The sequence below is a fragment of the Elephantulus edwardii genome, unplaced genomic scaffold, assembly GCF_000299155.1.
Source record: "Elephantulus edwardii isolate Elephantulus edwardi_28Jun2011 unplaced genomic scaffold, EleEdw1.0 scaffold00141, whole genome shotgun sequence".
In the NCBI taxonomy this organism is placed as follows: domain Eukaryota; kingdom Metazoa; phylum Chordata; class Mammalia; order Macroscelidea; family Macroscelididae; genus Elephantulus; species Elephantulus edwardii.
Window position 1 is genome coordinate 726,793 of NW_006399891.1, and position 18,376 is coordinate 745,168.

Genomic DNA, 18,376 nt, shown 5'->3' on the forward strand with positions numbered 1-18,376 from the left:
CAAGAGGTAAGGAGCTGCACTGTCAACTCAAAGGAAGGTGGTTTGAATCCACCAGCTGCTTCATGGGGAAAAGGGTGAGCAATCTCCTTTCATGTGATTTACAGTCTCTGAAAAGCTGCTAGAGCCGTATCTTCTCGGGTGATTTGCAGCCTCTGAAACCAGCTTTGAGTTGGTTCCAACTCAACAGCAATGAACAACGTGGTGGGATAACTCAGGGAGTTCACCTAAAGGCAGCATGTTTCTGGTAGTCCAAACCCTCCAGTGGATACTCAAGAAGAAAAATGGTCAGTCAACTCTACAGAGTATTTTTGAGAAAGAGAGAAGCATAAAGGTATCCAGCAGAAAGCACAAGAGAGGAAGCAATGGACCTCCAAAAATAAGCTGTAACAGATGTATAAAATTGGAAGACAGTGAGAAATCTGATGAGCGTCCAATGGCAGAGCCTGAAGTAGACAGTAGGACCAAGATGAGCCTTCCTAAGGTAGCTGAGAGGAAACCCAACAGTTGAGATGAGCTGAGAAAACTGCTTTACATTGAAGATTACAGACTTTACCTACATGCTTCCTGATCTTGATCCCTAGTTCCAGCCTGATGATTCTAATTCTTCATTGCACCCTGTACCTTAATAAACCATTTAACTGTAAGTATGGTCAGTGGGTTCTATGTAGACATTGCAACAAAATATTGAACACAGATGAGAAACAGAATCAGGGAAGGGATGGGTGACATTGTAATTTGGTTAGAGATAAAGTTTGGAGGATAGAGGGATTTCTGTCCTTCACCTCATAATTACTGTGTTTATGCTGATTTTTATATTCAAAATTTTATATTCAGATCTGAAAGGTAATTGTTTATCTTTGTCTCAGAAGATTGCTCTTGTTTTTGGTGGGGTTTTCTGGTTGCTGTTGTTATTCCAATCTCAACATTTTATACATAAGGAATAAGAAAGAAAGTAGGAGGTATATGACTAGGAGTCTAACAAGACTAAACTGTGTTTGCAGTTGCTTTAACTTAAAATGTTATGCTGGTAGAAACAAGCAATAAAACAAAATAAATTAGAAAATAATAATCTCTCCTAAGAAATGCTCAAAGTATGTGAGATAAAGTTATAAAGGTCATTACTGGAATAAAACCCAAAGAGAACTTTTCAGAGGCCAGTTTTTAAAAGTTTGGGATCTAAAACAGATTTTCCAAAAAGGAGTACTGTTCTTATGTCTATGTTCTATGATGTATGCCGAAGTGATTGTATAAGTTTTTTGGAGGAATTTTAACTGAACTTTCAGATTCAGACCTGAATTTCCTCAAAGGGGAAAATAAATTTATGTTATTTTCTTGGCAGTTTTAAAAGGGAGTTTGGAATTATTCACCTCTACAATAATCTCCTCACACCCACAACCACTGGCAGTTCCCCAGGGCTACTTACCCATAGGTATCGTCCGGCCATGGATCTTGTCAGCCCAGCCTGCGCAGTAGCGTAAAGTTTTGATGCTGAACTCTAAGTCCATCAGATAGGCAGCGGCAAATACTTTCCCACAATTCATGGCCTCCATTGACTGTAAAAAAGAAATCAAATCTCTATAAAGTCTCTAGGTTGAAACGTATGTATTAGTATATGTAAATACTCCAAATTAAAGGCATTGTCATCAAATAGATTCAGACATGTGGAAACTCTAACACAACAGAGTAGAACACATGGGATTTTTAAGTCTGTTTAGAGCATATATTTGAGCAATTGTTGTATTAATAGGTGTTCACTACATGTATATGGATCGTATACTATCACTCCCACATTGTATTTCAGTACAGACATTGAAATAGTCTTTTTGACTATGAATGCAACGCTGTTCTTCCTTAATATTTCATTCCAGGCTAAATAAATCACATGATCGACTGATTCAAAGTGGCTAATACCAGTCCATCTCAGTTCACTGATGCCTAGAAGTTGGACTTTAGGCATACTACTTAGTTTTTTAAAACTTCCAATTAAAACAAGTTCACGAGAACCAAAACATGACCTTGAGTCTATCCCACATGATTTTAAAAAGCATCTCAAAAATAGGTTTAAGGCAATGAATACATTAAAGCTGTGTTATGGGAATGATATAAAAGGTGTAATATGTGAGGAGAACAAAGGGTCATTACAGAAAGAAGAGAAAGGAAACACCAAAGTCGGAATCAGAAGAGACTGAAAACTGCAACGGGGCATTGTGAAGCCAAAAAAAAGAAGGGAAGAGATGCTGAAATAAAGGGATTAACAGAAGATTTCAAAGGGCTGCTTGAGAAGACAAATTATTAAAAGATAATGTCAAAACATCTGGAGTTGGAGAATAAAAAGGGAAGGACTCACTAATCATTTATTAATCTGAAAAACAAATTCAAATCTCAAGTTGCAATACTGAGAAATGCTATGGGGAAAATCTTGAATAATCCAGCAAGCATGGAGGGAATACGCAATACAGTTCTTTGTATCACAAAGTACTGGGAGACACTAAAAAAAAAAAATTCAGGAAGTAGCATTTGATAAAGAATCAGTGGTAAAAAAGGAATAAGTTTAAGCTCACTGAAGTTACTGGGGGGGAGGGCTCAGGAATCAATGGGATAGCAATTGACATGTCTCTACTAACAGATACAGCCTAAGTGTCTATGTGCTCACCAGCCTACGTCAGGAAATATGGAAGACCTGCCCAACAACTGGAAGAAATCCTTATTTGTTCCCATTGCAAAAAAAGTGATCCAACAGAATGTGGAAATTATCAAATAATATCATTAATATCACACGCAAGCAAAATTTTGCAGAAGATCACTCAACAATGGAACAGTTACAGTGAAAAGGAGCTGCTAGAGATTTAAGGTGGAAGTAAAAAGAGTATGTGGCACTAAGGATATCTTTGCCTGAGTAAGACTACATCTTAGCTCAAAGTAGAAAATACTGAGAATGCTAAGGCTGACTCCAACAGACTGTAACTAATACTGAGAAGAATGTGAATCCCAGAAGACCTCATGATGCACTTGCAAAATCTACACCTAGAAACTATTGCCCTAGCAGAGCATGAGAACACTGAATGGATTAAAATTAGGAAATGTGTGCACAAAGGCTGTATCCTTTCTCCATCATATCTATTCAATATGTATTCTGCGCAAATAATCCAAGAAGCTAGATTTCATACATCTAAGAGCTAGACAACGAATAAGGATGATAGAACAACAATCAATGCCTCGGCACTGTGGTGCTGGAGAGGAGAACTGACAGTCCTATGAATGACTAAGAGAACAGCTGCTTATTTATAGAATTAAGAATATGGGGAAAATCTTATCTAACTTCTTTCCCAAAATGAAAGAGAATAATTATATATTATTAATAATATTCTATTATGTATTTTAATAACATACATACACACATACATAACCTGATTAAGGCCTTGTAGCAAGGTGCGGGCAGAAAGAGTGGTTGGATTCTGGCTTCAGACTGTCTTTCTAGGAACTGGTCATCTTCTAATCAGAATGCCACTTAGATCAGAGTTCTACAGGACTTCATTTTTTATATAATACAACTGAAGGTGAAGTTTAGTGTCAGTAAATATTAGTATATTTTTTAAATTTCGTATTCTAACTAGATATGTCTTGTCACACAAACCTGAATAACAACAAGAGATCATTCATCCGTGGTGTTCACATTATAAATCAGAAATCAACTGAAATGTTACAAATTTTCCATGATTATGCAAACTATCACAGAATTTTCTTCAGCAAATTGACATGTTTTATTTATTTATTCCTTTTTTAAATTGTGCAACTTTCAGTTTTGCCACTGTTTAAATAATCATTTGAATGGCCAGGCTATAAAGTTCAGTATTTTCTTGTCTAAGGTCTTAACAGTTAAAGAAGAATTGTTTTCTTTTTCCCATCGTTCATGAAACAGAACTCTACTTTTGTTATTCTTGCAATCACTAAGCAGAACTTTAAAGGGTTCTTTCAGACCTAATGTTCTACTGGGGTGGTTACTTGGCAAGTACATCAGCTGACAGAATATTCTGTTATACTATCTGCTGTCTCTATTATTAATGTTTCTCATTTCAAATTTTAATCGAATGAAATTTCTGCTTGTCTTTCTGTACGCCTGCTTTTTTCCCCCTTAGGCACATGTCCTTGACAGAGGCAGTCAGTGTTCTAACATCCACAGATTAGAGAAATAAGAGAAATTTTAGCAAAAGCTCCTTTCTTCCCAGATATTTTGGTTAATGTCCTTTCAGTGCACAAGACTTCTGATTCTATAGTTTTACATACTTTTATTTATGCTGAATCTCTGAATAATAAATGGTACAATAATATATGTATTACTACTGATTAAAAAAATAGTGGACCTCTTCCTAACAGCCTGTTTAAGATTCGAAAAGTAATAAATTTTGATTCTGAAATCTGATCTTGGTACTTAGCTTGTGCTAATTTTATATCATTAAAGCACTCAATAGAGAAAAAAGAAACACATCTCTTATTTAATGCTGACCCATCTAACTGGTTAATATATGGTCTTAATGCATTATATGTAAAAATGTAACATTTCTAAACACATACATAGTTGAGATTCTTTTATTTTTGCCATTTTACCGCATGCAAAAATGGAAAGATCTTTTGATCCAATTATTTTCTAACCACATTAATCACATATTTTGAGAAAAGAAAAAAAATTTAGTGATCATATAATATCTTAGTGGGTTAGCACAAAGAAAAACAAAATTTTTAAAAATGTCTTCTAGGAACTTTTAACAAACACTATGAGATTTTTCTACCAAAAGAGATCAGGGCACAAGGTTGAAAAAGCCAGTGTATCAAAGCTTCACACAGCATGTGACCTTTGTAAAGTCTCTGAGAAGTTCTAGAGTAAAGAGAAAAACAACTAAAAATTGGTTTAAATCAGTGATTAGACTGTAGAAACTATTATGGAAGCAGTAATCACATTATCATCAACTAGAGTATAAATTACTATTTGAGAAGAAATTCAGTGTTACCATTTCAATGTAAACTCTAGAAGCTAAAATAGCCTATGTTTTATTAGTAGAGTACTTGGAGTAATCATTTAAACCTAGCAACTTTCCAATTCAAGCCATTCGTGTTTTCTAGAGTTCATACTACATGTCCTGTGGGGCTAATACTCACTGCCAACAGCAGGCGATCCCTCTCAAGTAAATCAGCCAGCTTGTAGAGGAGCCGTCCCCTTTCTGAAGCGTCCATAGTTCGCCATGTAGAGCCAATCTGAAAAGCTTCTCTTGCAGCCTTCACCGCTTTATCAACATCTGCCTGCAAGGAAAATGGTAAGTCAATTCCATATCCCAGACATACTAGCAAATTCAACAGCTCTACAGAATAAGCCAGAGCACCTTTTAGGCATTCTTCTAATGCCTCCTTTAGTCCAAAGTCTTACATATTTACATATTCAGTGTACTGAAATTGCCTCACTTCTAGAATGATGTGGTAGATGAATGTATCACATGTTTGATTTCTTAAAACAAACACGTTAAATTCTTATTAATAGTTGCTATCATTAGAGTGCTTATAAATGTCAGTGTCTGACTTTATATACATTAACTTCTTTAACTCTCAATAAATTTATGAAGATAACGTGTTCTCCATTCTATAAATGAAGAAATCTTTGGCAAAGGGAGAGGAGATTTCACCAAGATCAAGCTGAGTTACAGCCCTTGCTTGCTCTTTATCACTACAGTGTACTCTGATGATTGGGTTACCAAGAATTCCAGGTCTCTGGACACCATCTCACCTAATGAAACTTGTTGATGATGATTGCCTTCGAGTTGAGCATGACTCATGGCGACCCTATGAACAAAAGGGCTGAACCTCCTCTACAACTATCAACCTTTATCAAAGTTCATAGAGTTTCCTGAGGCATGTTGTTCAGGAAGAGGATGTCACTCCTGCTTCCAAACTGAAACTTACTATTGCCTATTTTATACACTTATTGGTTTTTTATGACGTTATCATCAAGGTGACAGAAATAATTCATACTGAAATTTATAGGTTAAATTTTAGTCTAGCAGATTACATTATATAACAAAGACATTTCATATTAATCCAAGCAATTAATGTAACTCTGGCAGTTAGTTCAGTGGATAGAGGTGCTCTGTCAATCCAAGGAAGGTAGTTGCAACTCTGGCAGTTCAGTGGATAGAGGTGCTCTGTCAATCCAAGGAAGGTAGTTGAAATCCACAAGTTGTTCTGCAGAATAAATATCGGCAATCTTGGTCCATGCAATTTACAGCCTTGAAAAACCCACTAGAGGATCAGTTATGCACATGCAGCAGTTCAGACTTGACAGCAATGAGTTGATGTTGCATTAATTATATTATGTATATTAAGTATATATTATGTATTAAGGGGTGTTTTCCTTTGGATTTTTATAGAAGGCTTAGCATTTTCAGGGGTAGTAATTTGTGAATTAACTTAGAAATAATCTGGCTTTTTAATACTCTTTAATAAAGAGTATAATCTCTATAATCAATAATATTTTTATTTTATAATGTATGACGGTTTATTTTATTAAAAAACCATTAGGATGAATGTATGAAGAAAATTCAAAATGATGAAAACATCAAATGCTTCTTAAAACATGGTAAAGAAAAGGCTAGACTTTTTAATTACTCCATTTCCAAACTATAGCCACTGAGAAATGGAGAAAGTAGCTCTCAAACTATTTCTGGTTTTCCACCTTGTCATAGTTATTCCATTTACTGGACATTTAGTTTTGTCCTCAGCAATCATTTGTTAGGTCATGTTAGGTATTAAAAGCAGTTTCCAGGATTAGTCAGTTCAGCCTAAAAGAACCACTGAAGTGGAAAGAAAACAGTTCCCACCCACATGTGAGCTTTGCTTTGTAACTTCCATTTCTTCTTGCCCTGCCTCTTTTCTTTATAATACCAAGGAAAGGCGGTGCACAGTCTACTGTTAGCACGATATTACTCAAATTAATTCTCTAAACCCTTTGGACTCAGTATTCACAAAGAAAGTTCCAGAATATTAGGTTCACTGTGACTATATCATTTACTAGGTTTGTACTTTTCACTAAGCAATATGGTTTGAGGTTACTTTATATGTTGGCAAGACAGAGAGGCAACAGTGACTTAAGGTTTGGCAATCTGAAAAAGGAATAGGCAGTAAGAAGAGTTCTAAGTATAAAGAAAAACTTGCTTTTGTGGTCTGTTAATACTAAGAATAATTTAATATTAATGATCAAATATCCTGCCAACTAGAACAGTAATGTAATTTGAAGATTTGCTGTTTGTTAATGGATGTTTTGAATCTATGCCTGTATCTTTAGCTTTCAGTATGATCATTTATATACATTTTACTTTTAACACTTTAATTATAATTTCATTTCATCATCCACACACTTTAATGACATTAATTACAGCAAATTAATAGAATTAGTTACAATTTCTGATCGATATGTTGCCTTTCCATTCATATTACTTATCTATTTTGTAATTTTCATTCCTCTATCCATCCCTGGTAATCATACCAAAAGAATTCTTATGTCTGTAAACCTTTCCTTAGCTTCTTCTAACAGTGTCTTATACTACATTAGGAGGCTCTGATGGATTTGTGACAAGAAATCGTGCCGCCAACAGAAAGGTATGCAATTTAAATCCACCAGTTGCTCTGACAGAAAAAGATGGGCAACCTCCTCCCATGAGATTTACCATCTTTGAAAACCCACTGGAGGGTCAGCCATAGGTCAGTTCTACAGGAGGGTGCAAAACAACAACTATACAATAACAGTCCTTCTGTGACTAACAGCTTTTGCTTAGCATGTTGCCACTGTGTGCTGCCGAGTCTGAACCGACCCACAGCTTACTCTCTCCAGTGATTTTTCAGGGGCAGTTAATTGCTCCAGAGGAGATGGCCCATTCTTCTCTTGCAGAGGCCCTGGTGGATTCATACCACTTGCCTTTGGGATTGCAGTTCAGCTTCTTGCCACTCAGCCACCAGAGCTCCCTTTCTTTAATTCTGACAAGAAGTTTTACTGATTTCTTAGAGTGTATCCTATAAACTACTATTTTATTCCCAAGTATAAAACATTCCCATTTATCTGCAAATCCTGGCTTTCTCTCCCTACAGAAAACCTGTAACTACATTTCTTATTTGCTGTTCTTGCTTGGTAGGTCGTTGTCATCATTTGTGGACAGAGACCTGTTGTCTTCTGTTTTAAGTCTCAGTTGTATATTAATTATCCTTTGTGAATTGCTGCATCTGGGTCTAAGTGATGCTGTCATGTAAGCTAATTTTGGATTCTTCTCTATCATTCTTTTTTATAAATTTTTGTTTTATACTGGTTTCCTTACAAAGTTCATATACATTGTTTTTTCAAAGAACTCCCTTGAGGATTTCAAGTAGTGTTGCTGTAGTTCTCACAAATTCCCTTAGTTCCTATTTATCTAGAAATGTCTTCATTTCACCCTCGTATTTGAGGAGCAAGGAACTCTGATGGTGTAGTCTGTAGGAAGTTGTCTTTCTAATCTAAGAGCTATACCTCTGGTGGTTCAAACCTATTAATTGCTCCTCAGGAGAAAGAATGACAATCCTATGACATTTACAGCCTCTGAAAACCAATGGAGGGTAAGCAATGGCTTGACTTTACTGGGTATAGAATTCTTGGTTGTCAACTTTTTCTTTGCATCTTTTTCTTTATATCTATCTATCCATCGCCTTTTTGCTTGTATGGCATCTGTTGAGAAATCATATCTTATTCTTACTGATTCTCCTTCATAGGCCATTTCTTTTTTCCCAGGCTGCTTTCAGTGTTCTTTCTTAGTCTTTAATTTTGGAGGATTTGATTATGTTATTTCTCAGTGTTTTTATTTCGAAGTCTGTTCTATTTAGAGTTCTCTCAGATTCTTGAATGCATATTTTTCATTTTTCATATCATATGAAAAAGTTTCCTCCAGAAGATATTCACTTATTTTCTATGCTAGTTTTCCTCTCCTTTTCTGAAATTCCAGTCACACATAACTTATTCCTTTTGATAACATCTCACATAATGTATACGCTTTCTTTAGCTGCTTTTCTGACTGTTCCATTAATTAATTAGTATTATCCATCTCACTGTCTGCTCTATGTCTTCAATTCTGCTCTTCTATCTAAAATATTATCTAATTCTGAAATGTTAATCTTAATATTCAGAATTTCAAATTGCAGTTTAAATATTTCTTCTCTTGTTCCATTTACTTTGTCTATTTGGTCTTTATACTATTTTAACAATTCTTCTATTTTCTCAATTCATAAAGAAATGTAACTATCACTGGTTTGAATTCCTTATTAGGAAATTCCAGTATCTTATCTTCCTCTGAAAAGTTTTCAAATTGGTTTCGTTTTTGTGCCATCTTATCTTGATTTTTTGAATGATCTGAAGTTATTTTTTATATCAGACATTGTGCTATTATTTTGTTTTCTTGTAGCTTTTTAAGCCATGTAAGTGTGTTGTGCTGCTTGCAAATTTGGTAATGGCCTTGTAATGACTGAGGCTTTACTATGTGTTAATATTGTTAAAAGATTTTCCCCTTTATTATCCCAAATTCACATTTGCTTACTGTATACAAAAAAACAACAATCTGAAAAAGGGCATGTTAAAATGTGTAATTACAGAAAAAAAAAATAATCTAACTCCCAAGGACTGTAACATAAGCTTAGTAATATTTGGGGGCTACCACTATAGACACAGTGCAATTAATAAGCAGACCCAGTGGGGCATAGAGCGAAACAATGACTAATATAAAAAACCTTCTGCATAAATTTACTTTCCTGGAAACAATTACGTACGGATGAATCTCTGATGTGCAAAAACCATGATGTGAATGCTGTACGATACCTCAATGCTTTGACTCCTATGGCTACACTGCTGTCCCTCCAGACAGTAGACTTATATTCGACTCATACTATAACCTGGATCTGGATTTTTCTAGAAATCCAAATAATCTCCTCAGGTCTACTGCTATCATTGGACAGGTCTGCATGGATTAAAGCATTGAAGCTGCATTAATTGAAGTGTTGCTGACCCATAGGAAACCTATATGACAGAGGGGAACTGACCTATCAGTTTTTCAAAGCTGTAATTCTTATAGAATCACATCTGTAGGACTATCTCCTTGGGAGCTTCTAGGTGGGTTCAAACTGTCAATTTTTCAATCAGTAGCTGTTCACTTACCTAACTGGGCCACCAGAGATCCTTGCATTAAAATTTAACTCATCACCATCGAATTAGAATGGAGGGAAATGAGTTGAGTCGAATTTTAATAAAAAGATCCTCAATGTCATCGGGGAGTCAGAACCGACCCATGGATGACCCTCCAGTGGATGTCTGAGGCCATAAGCTGCACAGGAAGAGACTGCCCATCTTTCATCTGCAGAGTGGATGGTGGATGAGAACAAGCCTGTGGGCTAGCACAACTCCCTAAAGACTAGGCCACCACAGTTCTCTTGAATTAAAACTAACAGCAGCATTAATAAGGAGACAGTAATGAATCAATGAAGACTGGCTAGAACATATGATTGCTGCAACTAATTAAAACATAACGTAAAATGAATGGTCTGATCTTAGATTTTTCGTGATTTCCTTTACAAATGACTTTTTCATACAGCTAAATAAAATTTGACCAATCATATCTTATAGTATAGCAAATTGAATCTTGCCGTCAGGAAATAAAAAAAAAACAAATTGCATTAGGTAACCGTGCTGTCAGAAAACTTTCCAGAGTACTGAGAAGCAACAATGTCAGTCTAGAGACTAAGGTGCACCTGATCCGGGCCACGGTATTCACAGTTACTTGCTATGCATCAGAGAGCTAGTCAATGACTAAGGATGACAGAAGAACTGATGCCTTTGAGTTGTGGTTCTGGAAAAAGAGTCTTGAACATAACACGAACCACCAAGAAAACAAATAGGTCTGTCTTGGAGAGGGTAAAACCAAGTTTCTCCTTGGAGGCTAGGATTTTGAAACTCCATCTCACACTTTGTGCACGTGGCCAGGAAGGACAGAACCTTGAAGAAGAACATCATGCTCAGAAGTGTGGAGGAAGACCCAGATGAGATGGATTGATACGATAACTATGACAGTGGGGGGAGGTGTGTCAGAGTCGGTAAGACTGGCTCAAGACAGGGCCGGCTTCAGAGCCGTTGTATCTATGGTCACTATGAGTCGCAGGCGACTCGATGGCATATTAACAACAACACTGTCTAGACAGCTCTCAAAAACTCACAGCTGTTGATAAACTGGTTCCTTCTCATAGCTGAACCCCTGTTGGATTTCCTAGACTTTAACTCAACGGGAGGGAGATCTTCCTCTCATGGAGCTGCTGGTGGATTCAAACCATCATAGAGATTTGGCATTCAGGTTAGCAGTGCCATTCTCTGTGGACTACACCATGAAAGCTCTTTTATGGACAGCTAAAGACTAGGAAAATGGTCTTAAATTAGACGCAGGGATACTTACACTTTAACACATGCATTCAGATAAAAATTTGGAAGACTTTTCTTAGCCTCACCTCTGAGACTATTTAACATTACCTTTCTTTACAAGAATCACAAGGTGAGGTGGTCACAGACTCTAGCGTTAGATGGACGGACTGTGAAGACTGATCTCACTGTGTATTAGCAATGTCACCACAAGTAAGTGTCACAGCATTTTGATTCTACACTTCTAGCAACATTTCTAAAATGCTAAAGAATAGTATCTTCCTGGGGTTGCTTAGGATATTAAATTAAAGCAACACAGAAATGACTTTTACAGATATTAAACAAAAGCTGCTTTTGCTCTTTGTACTAATATTAGCTGCAGAGCAATAATACTTAATGTATTATTCATTACAAGTTACAGAAAATTTCATTTTAAAAGTATTAATCGAAAAGAATGCAATTATTTCAGAAACAAATTGTGCTAAAAATCCTGTATAAGTATTGTTTCAATTACATATAACAACTTAAGAAGTTGAATTTAATATAGAGAACTTGATTTTCAAATCTATGATCAGTTAAGTCTAGCTCTTGATACAATAAAAAAACCTATTTCAATGGAGATATAAGGGGGTAAAAAATTCCTTAACAAAATAATAGATACACCATACAAAAAGACAGGCTTATCATCATTCATGTGGCCTGTAATTCTAAGTACAATTTAGCCCCAGGAGTCATATTTTATTGACATGCTTGACTACTTAAACAATGAAGTTTGGGGCCTCAGAATGAAGAGAGATAAAGGCTCCTGGCGTCATATGGAACTAGTGCTAGAAACTCACCTTGTCTCCTTCTTCCACCTCACAGATTTTCTCCTCAGTTGCTGGATTGAAAACAGGAAATTTTTTGCCACTCACTGAGTTATGCCATTCATTGTTTATGAAGATCTGGAAGGAAGAAGAGAAAAAGAAATGGAAAGAAATTCAAATATGTAAGCTATTTTTAAAATGGTTTATGAAACTAGCATTACACAATGTCTAACAAAGATGTTGTCAGAGGCTAACACAGGTCAGAGGTTAAAAACACCCAGAGAGACTTTGTAATCTCTGCCCATTAAGAACCAACAACTGAAAACCCTATGGGCTCAGTTCTACTCGGATAAACCTTACAAAACTGAGCTTCTGTTTTTATTACCAGCCAAGACATTACAGCTTCCAGCTTCTCACCTTTTCTCCCCCTTCTAATCATTTGTCCATTTAAGACATTTTACTTACACATGCACATTCATTTAAAAAAAAAAAAAAGTAGTGCTATATTTCCTTAAGGTATATGGTTTTTTTCAGGACTTGAAAATGCATGCCGCATGGAAGAATCCAGAAAAAAGAAGCTTCTGTCTTCTGTACTCATGTTTTGAGGCAAGAACTTTGGATGTCTTCCTTCATTTTCCTGGACCAATGCAGCAGTCTCATTTACAGGTACTGGGTGATATAAGTGACTATTTTCTCATACCTTATTTCACTGAAATAAAGCTCTGAAGTTTGCTCAGGAAAAATGGCTAGATTTTTTTCATTAATCTTCTAAAGATGTAAGGGTTCAAAGATATTTTTCTTTTTAAAATTATCTAAAAATTAGTGAACAAACGTACTAAATTCTACTGGCATCCATTAAAAATAAACATACATCTAGAGAAAGATGAAGCCACAAAATATGGAGGTTTATCCTCTGCACACTAAAATAGAAACATTAAGTAGATAGTGTCAGGCTTTCTCTTCAAATATCCTAATTTGAAGCTTTAACATTTGTGTTCCAACAAAGAAACTAACAAGGACTGTTATGTCATTTGTTGTTCACAAAAGATATGTGACAAAGTCAAATTTATGCAAAACTCCTCTTTAACATTTCTAGCAAGATTTAGGATTTCTTTTCTCTCATTCATCCCTTTACTCCTTCCTTATTCTTCTCACTCATCATTGCAACATTGAAAAGTGACTAGTAGGTACAGCACACACTTTAATTCAGATACCCTCTTACTGCTACTGAAAGATAAAACTACTGAAAGTGAAATCTGAGGGGGAATGAATGTAACGACACATACTCCCATGGTTTAAATCAAGTGCTGTATTAACTAAATCACATATTAAAAATGTCCTTGCTATTATCTAAGTAAATTATACATGATTTTATTTATACTGCATATAATAAATCAAAGCAGTCTTTTAAATTAGGCCCTTTATTGTAGGGCCTTTCATATACTTTATGTTGTCAAATACACCTTACGTTGTCAAATCAGCTTCTTTCTTTGTTTCCCTAAATGCCTTATGATCAATTCCAGAATTTTTTATTTATAAGATTATTAAAAGTATTTTCAAAATATTTCCTTTTCAAAACAACTATGAAATATCATCTCACCTCAGTAAGAACAGCAACATTCAGCAAGCAACAAGTGCTGTGAGGTTGCGGAGAAACTGGAACTCTTATTCACTGCTGGTGGGAGTGTAAAATGGTGCAACCACTGTGGAAGGTGGTACGGGGCTTTCTCAAAAAGTTGGAAATAGAGATACCATTTGACCCAGCAATTCCACTACTAGGAATATATCCAAAAGAAACCATAACTGCTGCCCAAGCAGATATATGTACACCCATGTTTTTTGTGGCAAGGAGTTGGAAACAACCTAAGTGTCCATCAACAAAAGAATGGATAGAGAAGCTCTGGTATATTCACACAATGGAATACTACACTGCATTGAAAAACAAGGAATTCATGCAGTATTATTCAAAATTGGTGACCCTGGAGGACATTATGCTGAGTGAAGTATCTCAGTCACAAAAGGACAAATACTGCATGGTGCCACTGTTGTAAAACAGGACTGACCTTGGGGTTGGAAAGAGACTGAGAAAAATGGCATAAATAATGTATACTACATTGAAACAGATGAAGGAGAAAACTGTTTAAAAGGGTTATGTGATTAGGTATTATTGTCATGACAGGAGTCCAGAATGAAGGCTGCACAGTGGAGTGGACCTGGGGGAAGGGATTTTAAAACAATGAAAGAATTTTTCTTTTACCTTCAAAGGTAAGAGTGTACTGGGGGAGGGAGGAGGGCTGGGCAGAGAGAAAAGTGCAACAATGAATGAATGGCAATTCAAAGTCTGTAAATTTGCATTAAAATTAATGATAATAATTTTTTTAATTTCTTTAAATTCCTATACTTTCTATATTGTGAAATTTATTACCTTTAAAACAGTAATTTTTTTTAATATCTACTATATCTTCTAGGCTATAAACATCATCTGATTAAGGACTCTATTTGTCTTGTTTTGTTTTATCCTCAGTATCTCACACAATCCCAGGCTCCACTGATGTTAACTATCAACAGTATTTCTTGAATACACAACTTCAAACTGAACCAAAGAAACTATAATTTAGTAGCTATATATGGAGATAATTTATAATATTCTGCATGAGTATGCTAAATTATTTGCTATTTGCTATAAAACAAGAAAGTTAAGATCTCTTGTTTATCAACTATTATTAAACATATTATAAAACATCATTCATTATCTTCTATAGAAGAAGAATTCAAAAGAATTGTAGGGATGGCCAGTAATTGACAAAAAAAAAACTATGTGGACCTGAAGAAAACAGGAAACAGTCTAGATAACAGGAATTGAAATTATAAACATGTGGACATGTAGAAAACAGGAAGTAGGTTCAAGTGACCTGATGTGCAAAGATATTAGTAGGATGATAAGAAATATAGAGACATAGCAAAACCACCCCTGTTTTTCTGATGCAGTGACAGAATACAGATAAAGTTAGTAAAATTAATTCTATTATACTGCTGTTGTTGATAGACATTGAGCAGGACACACAGGGACTCCATGAACAAAAGACTTGTAGTCTTTCTATAGCTATTGTTTCTCTAAGTTCTTAGAGTTTACAGAAGTGTGTGATTTAAAAAGTGGATGCCATTGCTGCTTCCCAACCTTAAAACTGAGAGCTTCACCAAACACTATCCACCATGGGCAGCCATTATGGCATGTGAGACCTCAATGGTACAAGGTTCAGCATCATAGAAAACCCAGATTAACTCAGAACAGCAAATTGACAGAAGAATGCTGTACAACTCAGAAGAATCTTCCTCCAAAATATAGTAACAAAGGATTAAAAGATAATCCCTCAGACCCAACATATTAAATATAAGGGCCCTTCAGGAGGTTGTTGACGCTAAACAAGAGGCTTTAATCATAATAATAAAAAATCCAACCAAGCTTTCCACAATGACCCCCAATCAAAATGGAAGAGCCCATCTTAGAGTCTAGTCACTTCACCTAGTCTCCAAAATGGAGACAAGGGCTTGGCCTTAAATCCAAGTGTCCTCCTGGAGGTCTTGTTGATTCTAATACAGGAGGCTTAAACAATGAAACATTCCACACAGATCCTCAAGCAAAACAAGAGCACTATCACAGAGTCCTGCCAATGGAACTCCAAAATGAAAGACAAGGACTTGGCAATATATGTTAGGTGCCATCTCATACTGACTCTTAAAAATTCTATTATACATCTCATAAACTTTGGGCAAATTGTCAGGAGAGGCCTTTTACCAAGCTGGGGAAAATGGTAGCAAACAGAAGACCCTCAATAAACTGGACTGACACCATGACGACAATGGGCTTGAGCATGGAAGGGACCATAAGGATGGTCCAGGACGTGGCAAGGTCCAGATCTATTGTTCATAGGACCACTACGAACTGTAGCCGAGTCAATGACACCTAACAATAACAACTCAAACTTGCTTAAGAATTCTGCTTTGAATAAATGTTGGAGAGGCTGTGGAGAGATGGGAATTCTCATACACTTTTGGTGGGATTGTAAAATGGTACAACCACTATGGAAGGCACTTTGTTCTTTCCTCAAAATATTGAACATAGAAACTACGTTTGACCCAGTTATTCCACTACTAGGAATATACCCCCAAAAAACTTAGAACTGAGACACAACCAGATCTGTACACCAAAGTTCATAGCAGCAATATTCACCATCACAAGAACATGAAAAGAGCCCAATGTCCAACTACAACTGAATGGATTGAGACACTATGGTACATCCGCACAATGAAATATTATGCAGCACTCTGGAATAACAATTTCAAAAAAATATTACATAACTTGGGAGAGAATGGAAAGCATTATCCTGAGTGAATTAACTCAGTTTCATAAGGACAAATATTGCATATGATCATTATTGTAAAAATCGAAGGATAACTAGTAAAACTTGTATGGGGACCAAAGGAGTAAAGGGGTGGGCACAGAGGGGTAATGAAACCACAGGTTGGAAAGTTTGATAGGTGGAGGAAGGGGGTGAAAGAAATGGAAAGGATATGGCAGGGAACTGAAAAGATAGGGTAATGATGGGCAAGGTACAATAAAAAAATTCTGAAAAAAACTAAACTGAAGTTAAACTGTCCAAATTCCAAATAAAACTTAAGAAATCAAAGAGCCTGTCCTACATTTGTTAAGCAGTCTATCAAAAAGTACATCAGATTTACTACATTTGCTAGTTCTGTACTGGCTGTTCTGACTTTATAAGAACACAAGTATCAACTTGTTAGAAATGGACCCAGAATTCTGCCCTAAGTAGTTACATCGTTGGCAGCTGACCTAGAGGGGAGTCTCACCAGTGATTCTGCGGGAGAAAGCTGCAGCAGTCTTGTTTCTGTGAAGATCTGCAGACTTGGATCCAACTATAAAGCTTTACAGCCTCACAAACCTTGCAAAGTTCTACCCTGCCCTATAGGATCATTTATCAATAAACACGGAATTGACAGCAATGGGTTTACAGCACACTTTCACCAAACCCTTACACTTTGCTATGTTTTTAAGGACTGTGGTATGACTTCTAACTACTCTTGGAGTTCTCTTAGCTTCTTTGTTGTTATGAGCTGTCAAGTGGGAACCAACTCATAACTGAGACTCCAGTGACTTTTCAGAAATTTTTTTTTTAATTGCAAGGAGGAGATTTTTCATTTTCTCCTATGGAGCAGCTAGTGGATTTGAACCAGCTGCATCTAAGCTGCCAGAGCAGCCCTTCCTTGTTGTTGAGTGTATTCAAATCAGCTCCAATATGTAGTAACTACATTCAATAGAATGAAACACTTCCTGGTCCTTCACCAGCATCCCTGTGTCTGCTGTGTAGCCACTGTGTTCAATGCATCTCCTTAAGTCTTCTATTTCCCTAATTTTCTTACTATTGGAACTCTGACAATTTTCAGTTTCATGTTCTCAGCAACTTACTCTAACTGTATTATAGCTTATTTTGCTTTCTGTATAAAATCTCTTTGGTGAAAGAATGGTTACAATAGGAATGTCATTAAGATTCATTATTAGTCTTGCTTCTGAACTGTCCAAATCACTTCAGCTTTAAATTGTCACTGAATGTTGTGTAATTTGTGCATTCTCTTAAGTAATGAGACAAGTTTATCTGGCAGCCTTAAGGTAATTGAAAAGATCATTTGTGGAGGGTCATTTACCAAGAACTGCCTTGTATTATTGTTTTAAGCTTTAATGGAAGAGGTCACTATGTACCTAGATTTTGTTTCAGTCTGTGTTTATATTCTCAAACAATCCCTTTTGCATGTTCAGAAAATTGTCAACATGTAAACAGAAGATAAACTCTGGAAAAGTACTACAGGAAATTTCAAGACAAGTTACCCATGGCCCTTCTCTTACAATCGTAAGAGGAAAAATTTGTTTATATCAATACCAGGCAATTTTAAAAGACAATCTGTAGAATAAAATGATCATAGTATTTCAATCATTTCATTGCATTAGAGGACCTTCTAAGAGAGAGACAATCAGGTTGTGAGAATGTAGCCTTCAAATATAGGATTTGAATTAGTTTAAAAAAAATGGAGAACATTA

At 35.9% G+C, this 18,376-nt stretch overlaps 1 protein-coding gene across 1 annotated transcript in view; it reads right to left on the minus strand.

Annotated features, from left to right (window-relative positions):
- The window catches only part of LOC102865969 (retinal dehydrogenase 1-like), a 53,680-nt gene that overhangs the window by 26,482 nt on the left and 8,822 nt on the right, over positions 1–18,376 (minus strand). Inside the window, exons 2-4 of the mRNA XM_006894378.1 lie at positions 12,298–12,402; positions 5,155–5,295; positions 1,424–1,553 (exon numbers count right to left, since the gene is read on the minus strand). Coding sequence (XP_006894440.1) covers positions 1,424–1,553; positions 5,155–5,295; positions 12,298–12,402 — 376 coding nt within the window. The remainder of the gene's footprint in view (positions 1–1,423; positions 1,554–5,154; positions 5,296–12,297; positions 12,403–18,376) is intronic.